The sequence below is a fragment of the Lissotriton helveticus genome, chromosome 3_1 (genome assembly GCF_964261635.1).
Source record: "Lissotriton helveticus chromosome 3_1, aLisHel1.1, whole genome shotgun sequence".
In the NCBI taxonomy this organism is placed as follows: domain Eukaryota; kingdom Metazoa; phylum Chordata; class Amphibia; order Caudata; family Salamandridae; genus Lissotriton; species Lissotriton helveticus.
The window spans coordinates 2077006545-2077021987 of record NC_136061.1 but is presented as its reverse complement, the minus strand read 5'-3'; the positions used below and the strand labels follow the sequence as shown (position 1 = coordinate 2077021987).

Here is a 15443-nt window from a genome sequence, read left to right as displayed (position 1 = left end):
ATTGAGGGCCTAAAGAATTATTTGAATAAGGAGCCAAAAATCTTTACGAACACATACTCTAAGTCAGGGGTGTCCAACGTAGACATAGGTGCAACAGATCAATGGCAGGCGCTCAGGTTATCCAGATAAGATATATTTACTTACATCTGAATTAAAATAATCTACAAAGTGATTATCCTTAAAATGTAGTATGAATCGAGCCCTCTTGGACTTACGTTAGGCATCCCTGCTGTCAGTTGCCAGCACGGACTACTTAAGGCAGAAGCACCTTCCGTTTATTTTTAATATCCTAGGGCCTAAACAGGTGCACTGAACATGACTGAATAAACCTCTCTGCCCTTTAAAGAATACATTTTCTTCTTACTAATGCGTAGTCCTGATGACCCATTCAGTTTCTCTGGTAGTAACCAGAGATTATTGGTTGTGTCTATTTTTACACTATGATTACGATATACATGGAAAATCACTCAAAACAAATGTAAATACAAAATATATATATATTTTTTTAAAGACCTTTATTAACATCAAAGTCATCGTCGTTACATATGTATTGACAAACGTACATTGCTTGGCTACACAAAGCTCAATAACTCCTCAGTCAAAAGAGTTACACAGCCATAGTAACCGGCATCCCGGGGGCCCGGCGGCAAAATGTAGTGGAACCAGCTCAGCATTGTTGGTATTAACTCCCCCTCGGAGGCAGCTCGCAATGCAGCACAACAACTGACCACCAATCAATAAAAACTCGAAGGCAAGGTCTCTTGTTATGGAAGGTCAAAGGGAAACAAGAACATTCAGAAACCTACCCAAACCCCTATTCCAAACTCCCCCCTCCCACCCGTGTGTGTGTCCGTGGAATGCCAAGTTGGTCTGAACAAGAATAAACGTGGTGTGTGTATACCGTGTCCCGTCCTACCCCGTACCCCCGATTGCCTAACCCCTTCAGTGGCCCACCCTCCATACCCCTCACGTGTTTTGGAACGGCAAGGCTATCCCAGCACCCCCCCACTACCTCCATCACTCCTCATCCCATAGGAAGGAACCCCCGCCCGTCCAGCCCTCTACTCTGAAACTTGGTCCTGAAGATCCACCACCTCTGACGTGCCCGAACTTCCCTCCTCCCCCTTCTGTAAATATTCCTTATAGAGGTCCAAAAAGTTTTTCGGTCTACTCCTAGGTGGTAGCAATTCACTGTACAACTCGGTTTGTGTACTGCAGTACCGCAGATCCCTCCTCCATCTCTCCACGGTGGGGAGCGGCCCACGCATCCAACAGGACGCCACAACTCTCCTGGCGATCAGCAACGCCATATCGGCCAGCCGGCGAAGTGATGGCGGGAGTGGCTTAGAAAAACCGAGCAGTGCCAGCGCCGGTGCCCGGGGCAGCGTCTCCCCTAGCATCTGATCAAGCTCAGCGAACACCTCCTGCCAGAATGCGTGCACTCCGGGGCAGAGCCACGCCATGTGGAAAAAGTCGGCAACCAGAGTGCGACAACGCTCACATTCCGCCGAGGGCCGTAGGCCATAGCGGTGCAGTCGTTCGGGAGTGTAATACACCCTCTGGAGGAACTTAAAATGCACCAGCCTGTGCCTGCCATTAAGGGAGATCTTACGGGTGCTGGAGCAGCAGTATCGCCACATGATGTCGTCTATAGGCGATTGCAGATCCTCCTGCCACGCCTCTCTGGCTTTAGATTGCAGCAGCCGCTGGTGTGCCACTCCCAACCTGTTAACATTCGAGAGTAGCTTAGCCGGAGTTTTAGTTTTAATAATATAGGTCAGCTCAGGGACCTCCTCGGGTTCCTCCACAGCCAAGCCCACCTCCTCCCGGTAAGCCGAGCGCAGCCTGTGGAACTGAAATTGCTGGAGCAATGAGGGGCCCGCAGTCTGCGGAGCAAGCTGATCCCAGGTTTTAAGTGTGCCCTCAACAAACAGGTCCTCCATCCTCACGATTCCCAAAGAGCGAAGGGACTCAACAACGCCTCTCTCTCTCAGGGGTCCTAGCCAGAGCGCCCACTCAATCGGCATCAGAGGTGAGTATAACCTTGCACAGTCGCGTGCACGCATCAGTGCATGCCATGCATGGTTGGTCGCCTTAAGGGAGTCGAGTCGCCCGACCGATCGATCCAGTGGGAGGCTTATCGTGGCTGGAAGAGGGAGCGGGTCTGCAAACAGTCGCTCCAGGATCAAGTGCGGTGTGCGTGCTTCGCCGTGTACCCATGAATGCAGGTGAGCCGCCTGCGCCACTCGGTAGTAACGTTCCATGTCAGGGGCACCCAGACCCCCCATTTCGCAGGGAAGAATCAGCGTCGCCCACCGTATTCTAGGTTGTTTGCCGGCCCATGCCAGCCGAATGAGAACTTGCATGAGCTGCTTGAAGAAAGCCTTCGAGAGCACCACTGGTATATTCGTGAAGAGAAACAGGAACCGGGGCAGTACGATCATCTTCATAATAGCAATCCTGCCCAGGAGGGACAGCGGGAGTTTGCTCCAGGCGTCCACATCCTCTACCAATTTAGAAAAGGCCACGCCGTAGTTATCTCGTACCAGGACCTCCGGGTCGGTGTGCAGCTGAATACCCAGATATCGGACCGAATCAGTGGTCCACCGTAGGGGGTACTCCATAGTGAAGGGTTGTGTCACAGGAGTGAGAGGGAAAGCGATAGATTTATCCCAATTCACTCGCAGACCCGAGAGTGAGCCAAAGCGGACCACCTCTCTGAGGACCGAAGTCAAGTTCGACTCCGGGTCTCGGCCGTACAACAAGGTGTCATCAGCGTACGTTGATATCCCTATCTTATAGCAGGGGAAGCTGATCCCCTCCAAACTGTGGTACTCCCTGATGGTGCAGGCCAGAGGCTCCGCAACCAGCGCATAAAGTAGCGGCGATAGGGGGCATCCCTGCCGTGTCCCCCTACTGATATGAATCGGTGCCGACACCCTATCCCCCAGTTTTAGTCTGGCCGACGGACGGTGATACAGGGCGCCAACCCTCTGCAGAAATGGTTCTCCCAAGCCCAGCTTCCGGAGCACCCGAACCATAAACGGCCATTCAACAGAGTCGAATGCCTTTTCCATATCCAGGAAAATCGCCAGCGCGCTGTTCTCCTGCCTCACATGCTGCATGGTGCCCAGGACTGTGCGTATATTATACGTCAGATTCCTGCATGGGACGAACCCAGACTGTTCAGGCGCCACCAGTTTCGGGACTAAGAGGGCCAGCCGGTTGGCCAGCACCTTCGCGTATATCTTAGCGTCCACGTTGAGCAGACTAAGGGGCCTGTATGAACTGCACTGATTCGGAGGTTTCCCCGGCTTCGGAATGGTGACCAGCAGCGCCTCCCGCATGGAGAGGGGCATTTCCCCATCTTCACAGATCTCGTCGAAGAGGGTGACCAAGTGTGGGAGCAGGATTCCCTTGTAGGCTTTATAGAAGCCCACCGTGAGCCCGTCAGAACCCGGTGCACTACCCGCCCGCATGCCTGCTAGGGCCTCCAGGATTTCGTCTTCCTGAAAGGGGGCCATCAGGAATTCCCTATCCGAATTCCGCAGGAGTGGCATAGCGATATGTCCCAGATAGTCGTCCATGGCATCTTCCGCGCCTAGAGACTTGGACCGATAGAGGTCAACATAATAGCGACTGAAGGTTGTCAGGATTTGCTCCTCATCTGTGACCACGTCACCCTCTGGGGTGGCCAGCTCGTCAATCACCAAAGGTTTGCGAGAACCCCTGACCATACGGGCCAGAAGGGCGCCCGGCCTATCCCCCTCTCCGTATACCCGGGCTGTAGCATATTTTCCCAGGTAGAGAACCTCCCTGTCAGCCAGCGTCTGATACTCTGATAACAAAGGGGTGAGCAGCATGTCAACGTCAGGACCGGGGTCCCTAAGCTGTCTGCTCTCCAAGTCCGCCAGCTTGACTTCTAACGCTGTTAACTCCCGTCTAATAGAGCGCAATACACTGGAATGTTTAGACATAGCCATACCTCTGATAAAAACCTTGAACGTCTCCCAGACCGTGGAGAAGAGATCTACAGAGCCCAGATTAGTGGCAAAGAATCCTTCAATATCCTCTGCCAATTCGCCCCTAAATAGATCATCCAACAGGGCGAAGGGAGGGAACCTCCAGGTAAATGCCGGGATACCCCTCCTAGCTGTGGTGAGATGCACCATAACGGGAGAGTGGTCAGAGAGGGTACGCGGGAGAACCTCGCAAGTGCCAATACAACGCTGGACCGAAGGAGTCGCCAACCAATAGTCTATCCGAGTGTGGACATTATGAAAAGCCGAGTAGTGTGTGAAGCCACCGAGCGTGGGGTGTTTGTCCCTCCAGACATCAACCAGGTCAAGTTTAAGTAGTTCGGCCCTCATATAGGCAGCAGAAGCCACCGGCCGCCGGGCAGGGCCAAAGGAGTGGTCCCTCTCAGGGTCAAAAACAAAGTTAAAATCACCCCCCCACAACATCCCAGGCTGTGCGTGCGTTCTACATAGGGCGGACAGGGCAGCATAGAAGCCAGGGTTGTCATAATTAGGGCCGTAGACATTAACAATTAGCAGGTCTAGTCCCTTACCCACACATCTAGTTAGGACATATCGACCCTCCGTATCTGCCACCACTGGGATCAATTTTAGTTACGAGGAAGGGCTAACCCAGGTCAGTACCCCCCGGGAATGTGTTGTGAAGCCAGACGCCACTATGTGTCCCGCCAACCCTCGTGTCTGTAACATCCTACTGTGGGCAGGCAGATGAGTTTCCTGCAAAAGGGCTAAGTCAACCCTGTGACGGTGTAGATAACTAAGGACCTTCCTCAACTTGCGGTGATCATTCAAGCCCCTTACATTCCATGTCATCATTTTGAGAGTGTGCGGGGTGAGTGCGGGATCATTCAGGGCGGCATTCGACATTGCAATCGTGATTGTACCATCGTGACCCTAAAGATGGCGAGAGCAGCGCCCCCCAGGCCGAAGGCAGTCACCGGTAGCACCAGGCAATAAACAAGACACAGCATTACACATCTCCCCGTCGCAGGCCGCAATCCCCTCAATATTTGAACATCCCCACATGCTTGAACACACAACCCCCCCCCCACTACCCCCAGTCATCATACACAACATACCCAACAAAGGAACTAGAGAACAACCTCCCTCCCGCCCACAGCCGACCATCCCCAACCCGGTCAGACAGACCCCATCACCACCCATCATCCCCCCCTGTCCGTCAACAAACTCTACAGTCCCCAAAGAGCCCCCGAAGGAGCCAAAAGCCAAAAGTGCAGGGGCAGAGGTATCTAGCCAGACAACAGCTCAAAAATGGGTCCAAGACCTTAAACTTCTCACGCTCCCCCACCCCGCCCCCGCCCAGCATTCGACATCCCTGCCAGCTCTTGTCTTCTCAGTCAATTAATGTAGGTCCCGCTCGTGGGAAGGACCACCCCACAGCAACACATAGCCAGCTGAGCGTCATGCCACCCACTCCCCAGCACAGTAAAATCGTCCCGGAAGAAACCAGAAAGATCTCACCCCAAACTCATGTCTCGACGGACCCGCACCGACTGTGCCCCGGCCCCAGCGCAACCAGGCGCTGTCAGACCATCAACGCCACCCATTCACTCAGCTACTCCTGGTCGTCCATTTGGGACGAAGCATCCATGTCCTCCCGCTGACTCCTCTGGCTAGTACGTTTGTCCTTCTCCCACACCTTCAGGGATTTCATGAGTTCCGCGGGGTCGGTGAAAAAGTGAGAGTGACCCTGCCTGTTGATGCGAAGCCTCGCAGGGTACAGCATGGCGTAGTCAAGCCCTAGATCTCTCAGTTGCTTCTTGTATGGGGCAAAGCGCTTCCTTTCCTCCTGCACTCTCGCCGTGAAGTCCGGGTAGAGGGAGATGTTCATACCCTCAAACTGCAGCTCTCCCTTCTCTCTGGCCAGCCGTAGTGCCAAGTCCCTATCTCGATAGTTCAATAGCTTCGCTATGATTGGTCGCGGTGGGAGTCCTGGTTGCGGCCGCGGCCCCAGAGTGCGATGGGCCCTCTCGACAATGAACATAGGGGAGAAGACATCCTCCCCTAAGAGTGTCCGAAGGAGTTTCTCAACAAACAGCTCCATTTTACCGGTGCTAGTGGATTCCGCCACTCCCGTAATGCGTAGATTGGAGCGCCGCGAACGCGCCTCCAAATCTTCCGTCTTATCTTGAATGACCTGGAGTAGTCGTCCGAACTGCTTGCGGTCTTTATCCCATTCCGTCTGGGCCTCCTCCGCCTCCGTCAGCCGCCTCTCCGCCATGTCCAGCCGCTCCGCGTGTTTATCGACTCTCTCGGACATGCGGTCCATCCGATATGTCAGGGCATCAATTTTAGTACTGATCGCTGCCATGCTGTCTTGCAGGCCTTTTTCCATAACCCCCAGCATATCGCGGATTTCCAAACATAGGGAGTTCTCAGAGGCGGCGGGACGCGGCGACGTGGCCGGAGCTGGCCCTTCAGCCCCCTTCGCCTTCCGTTGGTCGAACGACAGCTTGGGCTGGGATTTGTCGCCTTTTCCCATGGCGTTCCTGGTGGTCATGCGGTCGATGTGCCCAGTAGCCAGGAACGCACCACCTGCGGCTGGTAGGTGGGAAAGCAGTGGGTGCTGTTGAGGCGGCTACTCCAGGCCGGTGTGTTACGCAGCAAGCCCGGTGCACAAGATGGCGGCTGTCCGCACCGGGATGCAGATAGGCCCTCCTTCCGAGACGCCACCCCGAACAGTGTCCCTCCTGGACCTCTCGTATACTGGGCAGCCGGCCCACCTCAATTCCAGGGCGCAGTACACTCACAGTTTCGCCGTGCTCCTCTCTCAGCGTAGGGCCAGGTACAGGCAAACAGGGCGCCTCTCCGGTAGACCAGCAGGTCACTTGGGCCTCCCTCCAGCAAGCGTGCGCCTCTCCCACGCCTTTACTGTTGTCCCTCTCGAGGCTGCACAGGACGGGAGCCGATCCGCTCCAACACCGCCCAGAGCCAGTCGTGTGAGCACCGACCAGGCCCAGCCGAGCAGCAGCTGTTGAAGGAGGCCGAGCCCGCCTCTGCCCCTCGAGCCGCACGCAATGCGACGCAGCCCGGGCAGCCCCCTAGGATAGTCCGGGGATCGCGGCCTGGTCCGTCCCAGCGCCGTCCGCCTCGCTGCTAATCTTCCCCTCACCGGATCTCAGCCGGGCAAAGGGCCGTCACCAGACCGGAGCCCAGTCCAGAGGTCCGCTTCCACTTTGAGCGCTGGCAGGGTGTCAGAAGGATGATTTTGACGAAGTTTGGCGGGGCACAGGCGAGGAGCTCAGCGCTCACGCGTCTTGCATGGACGCCAGCTAGCTCCGCCCCCCCAAATACAAAATATATTTAAATACATATTTTACACATGCCTATTTTGGGGACATATATATGTGTTAAAAAACGACTTTAATATATTTGAACAGCTTTTATAACAATAAGGAAAGCTTGTTGCTGGGACTTACAAATAATAAATCAATAGAAGACGGGTACGTTCAGAACTATAGGAACCCAACACGTGTATCTCTGGTTTTGGAATAATATTATGTGGCATAGTCACCTGTTTTAGGCATAGACAGTCACATTTCGGAGTGCTGTTGTCTATTGTAGGACAGCTCTATACACATGTTCAATTGCTGCAAGGTACATCGAGACATGGAAACCGTAAAACTCTCATTATAAATAAAACGAATGAGGTCTCGTTGGGTTGAGGAAAAAGAAAGGCTTTAAAGAGTTTCCTACTGATACAAGGCTTAGTTCAATAATAAGGTTAAAGGAAAGATTTTCCAGTGCATGGAGGCCAGCGGTGTCAGATGCCTGTCCTCAAAGAAGACATTCTGCATTAGAGAAGGAGTTTGCTCTAGCATTGGAAAAAGGTGCAGAACAAGGACTTTGTAGTGAGCTATTTGGGTGTTTCCATTAATGACCATTATGGGGAAAATACAAAACCCTAAAGTTGATAAGTTCCCCAACAAGGAGGTTCTAAAGAAATCATGGAAATGGCATAATTCCTTCCCCTTTTCTTAAGCGTTTACATTCTTCCTCTTTACTTATGTGCATACATAATACTTAAAGATGCTCTCACCTGTAAGGAAACTCTGTTGAATTTGTGTCCTGGGCACTATCAGACAGGTTGTCTTTTCTGCCTGGAACCAGATATCCCCAGCCATGCTTGTCAGAGTGATGCAGAGGGAATCCGTCCCACGTCAGCCTCATCAGCTTTGGGGTCACCCTCATCTGCAGACTCATAAGGCTCGGGCCCGGGACCCAGTCTGGGTCACCAAACCTGGGGCACAGCTTGCGGTACCATCTGGGAAAAACGACAAGGAGTAAAACAACAGCAGTCATTTGCAAATAACAAACCCTTCTGGTTTCTGAAGGCATTTTTTGTATGCGAAATATAATGATGCTGATTCTAAGAAACCACATTGTTTGAAATACTTAATAAGAAAACATATTACAATATTTTTGGGGGGAGTTTTTATAAAGCGCGAAATGAACCGAAGCTATCAGAGCGCTTAGCATGAGCACCAGTTCCGTTACAGACGGACACATTCGTTTTGTTAGGCACGGGGAGATTACGTGATTTGCACAGAATCACAGGATGTTGAGCGCCCCTGAAGAGACTCGAACCCGCTTTACCAGCTTCGAGGTCGACTGCTCTAGCCGTTTGGCCACATCCTCTCTCCATATTAATTTCGCATTTCGAAATTGACGATTGCACAAAGCTCTATGCATAGTTTGAGTATTTGCTGACATTAATTGATGACTGAGACTGCTTGCATTGTTGTTATCCGTCATCCACAAACTCCTCTGCAAGTCATGAAATGTTTTTCTACATGCTGCTATCTCTTGGGAATTACAAATACAATTTCATATGCAGATCTAACATTGCTCACTAAGATTCATCCGAACATGTCTGCAGGAAGTAACATCACTGCATTTCGTAGCCTCCATCAGTACAGGAAGTGTCCACCGAAACTATATTTAAAAGAAGCTAGAAAAGCAGACATCACGTATTGCCTCTCCCCCACTTCAATCTACTACCCAGGCAACCCCACCTAATGGTAGACAAGAGCATGACCTGTTTTGGCCAGTTAGTGCCCAAAGGCGCCTTAGGACAGACACCCTACTCCACCACACCACACCACACCACATGATCACCTGCAAGATAAGATCTCTCCATGTGCCTCACCCAGCACCCTACAACCCACACTACCAATCCTCCTAACTGATCAAGTTATTTACCTTCTGTAATGCTCTGTCAGGTAGAGACTATATCTACCCACAGATTCCTCCCCTTTTGAATATTCTCCAGGTGTCAGGCTGGATTAGGAAACTTTTTAGCAATACCACTGTGCGCTTGTAGGTGGTCCCATGCGGCTTGAGAATGACACTGTTGCACTCCAGAACTAATATGGGCAGCCCATATAGGTGACACTCATACGCACTGGCATCAGTTGGTTTTGAGGCTGTCCGCATCCTCAGATGCAGACCCCCAACAACAGTTTGGTTGTGAGCAGTGTGCAGAGTCTTAGATTTGGGATTTTATTAAGGGATAGAGTCCAATCACAGAACAGGGAAGGTGAGAGAAGCAGTGAGGAAGCGAACGGGGAAGATGAGCGAGGCGGTGAGGAACCTGCGGCTAGATAGAATCTCTGCCAGAAAGATCGTTAATTAAGTTAAGCAAGTTGTAAATAAAAAAGGCTTCTAGTTGCATATTCCTCACCACTTGAGAAGATACCAAAGCAGTACTTATCGAAGGTGGGTCTTTGAAAGGACTCAAGCCAGAAAGTCCTGCAGGACCAAGCAGGCGAAATGTCATTCTCTGCGAACCTGACTGTCCAGACAGTAGTTCTTCGTGAATGTGTGGAGGAACGCCCATGTCGTTGACTGGCACATGTTCAAGACAGGTACTCGTACAACACAGTGGTAGCAAGTTTGCCTCAGGCAGAATTAGTATGCAGTTTTTCCGTTAGCTGCTTTTTGGTCGGTGCATAGCAGAACTTTATTCAAAGCATGATCTAGAGGGAGATGGTTCTCTTCTTCACAGTCTTGCATCTTTTCGCTCTGAGAATCCCACAAAGAAATACTCATACACCTGGTGTTCTTTAGTACCATCTACATATAAGCTAAGAGCGCTCCTGGGGACAAAATAGTAGTCTCTCCTCCTCAGAGGGGTGCGGCAGAGCATAGAATGCCGGCAAGGTGTTGTTTTGACCACTGTACAACATAATCACAACTTTGGGAAAAACCAACACTGTCTGGGAAAAAGGTGGTGTATGGTGGGTAGACAGGCAGAGCTTGAAGCACACTGACATGCTGCGTCAATGTGATGGCGATGAGGAACACTGTCTTGAGGGAAAGAAGTTGCATGGGACAGCTGTGAAGAGGCTCAAAGGTCCCACTGTGGCATGACAAAGAGAGAAGGAGGAAACATATGTTGTAAACCATTCAAAAAGATGCACATAACAACAGAAGCCTTAAACAATGAGAAGTGATCCTCCATCCGTAAAAAGGCTGAAAGAGCAGAAAGGTATCCTTTAAATGTGCCTATGGCAAAGCCTTGATGAGTTAGATACAAAAAACCAAAAACAAAATATCAGATAACTTTGCCTTGAGGGGATCTTCCTGCCACGTACAGCAGAATGCCACAAATGTATCTTAACGACAGTTGTATGTAGTTTTTGTCAAGGCACATTTGGCTGCCAAAATGGCAGGAGTGGTATCAGTGGAGAGGCATAAAGGAGTCCCAAGTTCCATTCGAGGCGGAAGGTGTCTCCGAGTGAGAGACATCTTGGGAACTCCTAACACACAGAAAAGCTGACATTGCACGTTCTCTGTGTTGGCAAACAGATCAAGCCAAGGTTTTCTGCATTTGGGTGGGAGACATTGCGCAACATGCAGGTGTAATTGCCACTCGTTTACTGTTAGGCACTGAGGGCTGAGCTCCTTTGAGGTCATGACGTGATCGGAGAGGTTCCCTTGAATCTTGGGTCCACTAAGACTAAAGATCCTACCTCAGAGCTCGCATAAGCCAACTGGTGTGCCGCACGAGCAGGATGTATGAGACTAACAGTCTCAGTAGCCTCACAGTTGACATCACGGAAATCCAGGACAGAGGCTGAAAGAGCGGGATCATAGCCTGCATGTCCTGGACTACTTATTTTGTAGGCAAGGCATGAAACCAAACCGTGTTCAGAATGTCTCAGATGAAGAGGAGAAACTGAAGAGAAGTCAGGTGTGATTTTGGCACATTGATAGTGAACCCCAAAGATGACAGGTGGTTTGCTGTAGTTCGTAGGTGGCTGATGACTGTCTGGGGCAAGCGGCTCTTCAATAGCCAGTCATTGAGGAAGGGGAAGACTGGGACACCCCAACCTCTGAAGGTGTGCTACTACCACCACCAGCACTTTTATGAACACCTGGGGGCACTGGAAAGACCAAAGGGGAGCACAGAAAACTGGAAATGCTTTTATCCCACCACAAGCCCGAGGTAACGCTCATGGGCTTGCAGGAAGGGTATATGGAAATAGGCATCAAAAGGGAGCGGCTCTAAAATAGGAGAAAGGCTTCTGTCCTTTTTGGCACTGTAAAATAGTTGGAATAAAACTAGGACCTACTTTTGGTGGAGACACCCTCTCTATGGCAGCACGGAAAGGAAGGGTAGGGTATACCCGCCTAACAATTTACAGGACTCTCCTGTCTGATGTTATGGCCTACCAACCTGGCAAGAATCATCGAATCCTGTCTCTCACAAGGGGTGCTGTGCTCCACTAAGAGCACTCTAAAAGGGTTAGGCAGTTGGTGCTGTAGGGTAGAGTGGACTGGGTGGCCTATTGACCTTTACCGCCGAGGTGGTGGGCTCCACTGCCTTGACTGCAAAACTGCTGGCCACCTTGTTGGAGTTTGATTGGCTGATGGTATGGGGGGCCTCTACCAAACCTGCGAAAGACGTGATAAGGCTTTCGTGGCTGGCAGGGCAGGCCAGAAAAGCCCAAAGACCATGCTGTGGCCCTACTATCCTTAAACTGCTCCAGAGCAGAATCTGCCATGTCCTCAAACAGGTAAGTCCAGGCAAAGGGCATGTCCATGAGGGATGACTGGATACCCGCCTTGACACCCTATCAACTGGTGTAGTTGGAATGTGTTTGGGTTTATCCTGCATGTAGATACCTGCACCACCAAGCTTTCAGGTGAGGGGCGCTGAGATAAAAAATGCAAGTTCACCCAGGGCAGGACAGTGGCGTCATGCAATATAGCGGTTGACTCGGGGTCGCCAGAGCAAGGTTTGGCCCATGCGACAAGGTATCCTTAAGTGCCTCATTGAAAGACGAAAGATGTTCACTGGACGTTTGCCCTGGTTGAAGAAAATAACTCTATTAAGAGACTGGTCTTGACCTCCAAGGTAGGGAGCTACAGGTCAAAGACTTTGGCCACGTGGAGCATCATCAATTCATAAGAAGTGCCCTCTTCAGTGGCAGGACCAGGGGATGAAAGGAGTCCTCACTGTGGACTGTAGGTCATCATACCAATTCTCTTCATGGTATGGCTGACTAATCTTATCACTGCATCATAATTACTGTCCAAATCAGTGCCAAACCAGGAATTCAGGGTTTCTCTTGTGGAAGTAGCAGGTCAAGAGAAAGAGGTAAACTTCATTTACATTGTGTCACAGTTGCTATCTGTGTATTTCTAGGCATTTTCGTATCTTCTTTATTATTCTTTTATATTGCTCAAGTCTTGTTCGTGTAGCTTTGTGCACTTTGTAAAGTCACTCTTTTTTCCCCCCAATCCTTATTGATTACGGCCACTGGCGGTACATGTGAGTCCCTCCTTTGTGTTCACCGATACATTTTGCATGGCACTTCCGCACTTTTTTAAAACCCGGCGTGGCGTCCACTCGACTACACACCTGTTACTGAGGTTTTTCTCACGAACATAGTTTTACATGTAAAGTTCCTTTGTGTAGATAGTTCATTGATCAAATGTCCTGCCAATGTTTGAGCCTTTCTTGTCATACTTTATGTTGGTATTTTCAAGTCATACATACAACTATTTTTGACATTGTTGTTTACAGATTTCCCTGATGTTGGGCTTTTGTAATGCCCGAAATGCATTGGGATCAACTGTTTTGACTGCATCATCTTATGTCCTCATTGAATTCAGTTTCTTTAGAAGAATACTATTGCTCCTGCATCATTTAAAAATAAAACAGATTGAGCAACAGTCAATGCTTTTTATTGCTTGGACTATGAATTGTGTTCATTGATTCATTTTCATGTATATGGTTTTAAGTTCTTATCAACTGTGATAAATATGTCCCACATTTTGTTTACATTGTTCACACTTTTACAGTGATTCGTGGTATTGCACCCAGTGTCTAGGACACCTATCCTAGTTCTCTTTTCCTCTTTTGAATAGGGTGGATGGGCAGAGCCCCCTCACAGGGTGCACACCTGAGATAACTACCTTGTGGAAAATTGATTTAATTTGGCTACTTTTGAGTTAAGATTCAGTGCATCCTAGCTGAGTTTCCATTTTCAAGAGCTATTGTTGGCAGCTAGTGAGTTACCAGTAGCTGCTGAGCTACCCGTTGAATACACCTGTATTGAAGTATCTCACCTGATCCTTTCCATGTACGACTATCATGACAATTACAAACAATATCAAGAAATATCGAGGAATCTGGTTATGTGCTTTTCGTACTTAAACAACAAAAGAGTGATCATGGGTGTGAACCCAGGTGAAATTAAAAGTTACACTCACCAAAGAGAAATGAGAAAATGGGGTTAGGAAAGGGTTAATGAGGGGACAATTCTTGTTTAGTATGAAGAACCCTCACTCACCGACCTGGTCGGTGACATGCTTCATCATGGGGTTCCCCCCGGGTAGACCGAATGTCTGCCAGGTGTGCTACAACGCCTGATGTTACAGCTGAGGAGGTTTTTGTGTTGTGAATAGTGAGAAGTGAAGGTTTTAAAAGAAAGCAGTCTGTGTCCCAAAAAGGCTTTTTATTAAGAGACCAGCTTGCGTTTGTTAAAAACAAGTGATGGGGATGCCAAAAGGTCACAACATTGAACCAATAGTGTCCTTAGTGTGCAACCTGTTACATTTCTCAAGTTTTCACCCACGGCCTCTTTGAGAGAATCTCCCATTCGGGCAATACTTGCGGTTAAAACTTAATTGCAGTGAGCTATCCGATTTCAAGAACCAGGCACAAGAACTTACTGGAAGATTACAAGAACGGGGATACCCTGAGCGGATCTTAAAAAAAAGCTGCAAAAGAGCTAGGAATCAAAACAGAGCCGCCCTTTTGGAGGACAATCCCAAGGAACCTGCAGAAAATATACCGTTGACATGCGCCACGACATATAACCCCATCTCTAATGCGGTTAGTCGCTCCATTAACAAGCATTGGAAAATCCTAACCAGCAACAACCATGACAGGGTTAGACCTTTGTTCTCCTACAAACGGGCGAGAAGTCTTAAGGATTCACTGGTCCATACGCGCCATAGCAACCAAAGACAGGGGGAGGAACGCACTGTTCTGAATGCATGGGGCCTTCCACCCATCACGGGCCATTACCCGTGTGGGGGTTGTAGCATATGCCACCTCACGGCTGCGACAAAGTTCTTGGACCTGGAGCAGGGGAAACAATGGGTCCAACAAAAACACACGAATTATAACTCGCACAACATTGTGTACCTGATTGCCTGTCCGTGTGGGATAAGATATGTGGGGATGACCACAAGAAAAGTGAAACAGCGCATTGGGGAACATCGCAGCAACATAAGATGTCAAAGGAATACTACCAAACTGACTGCGCATTTCCTGCAACTCGACAACACCCTTAAAGACGTCAGATGGACCATAATAGAACAACTCCAGAACTACTCAGGGTCGCATGATCTCCGGTTCGAAAAAGAGCAACGGTGGATTTATCGTCTGTCCACTCACCAAACGGGACTGAACGATAATATCCGTTGGGGCACCGTGATGCAACGGTGATAAGCTTCCCTACAGGGTTTCATTAGTCCAAAGATCCAGATTTCACCATAGCCTTACAAGAGCATTAGTCCACCTTTATTAGTAGGGTTGTTGCAACACTCACCCTACTTACTGTTATTAATGGGATACTATGGCAGGACATCACACATGGACAAGATAGGAGATATAATGCCCCCTGACCTTAGGTCAAAATCAAGGTAACAGGAGCAATCACTTAGCTAAACCTATACCGCGGTCCTGACATAGGTAGACTGTCTCCCTTAGTTGTGTGAGAGTCTCCCACTTTGATTGTTTAATCACCAACATACAATAGAAACGAACACTTAATATAAGCCCGCATTGCTGTTTTCTGAGAAAATTAGCACCCGTTTGGGGCTTTTAGTGGAGTAGTGTGGCTCAATGGTTAGAGCAGCAGACCC

General features: G+C 49.6%; 1 protein-coding gene across 6 annotated transcripts in view; it reads right to left on the bottom strand.

Moving 5' to 3' along the window:
- The window catches only part of POLG (DNA polymerase gamma, catalytic subunit), a 575771-nt gene that overhangs the window by 258339 nt on the left and 301989 nt on the right, over positions 1–15443 (bottom strand). For all 6 annotated transcript variants that reach the window (XM_078683205.1, XM_078683206.1, XM_078683203.1 and 3 more), the window contains exon 10: positions 8098–8322. In XM_078683205.1, coding sequence (XP_078539331.1) covers positions 8098–8322 — 225 coding nt within the window. The remainder of the gene's footprint in view (positions 1–8097; positions 8323–15443) is intronic.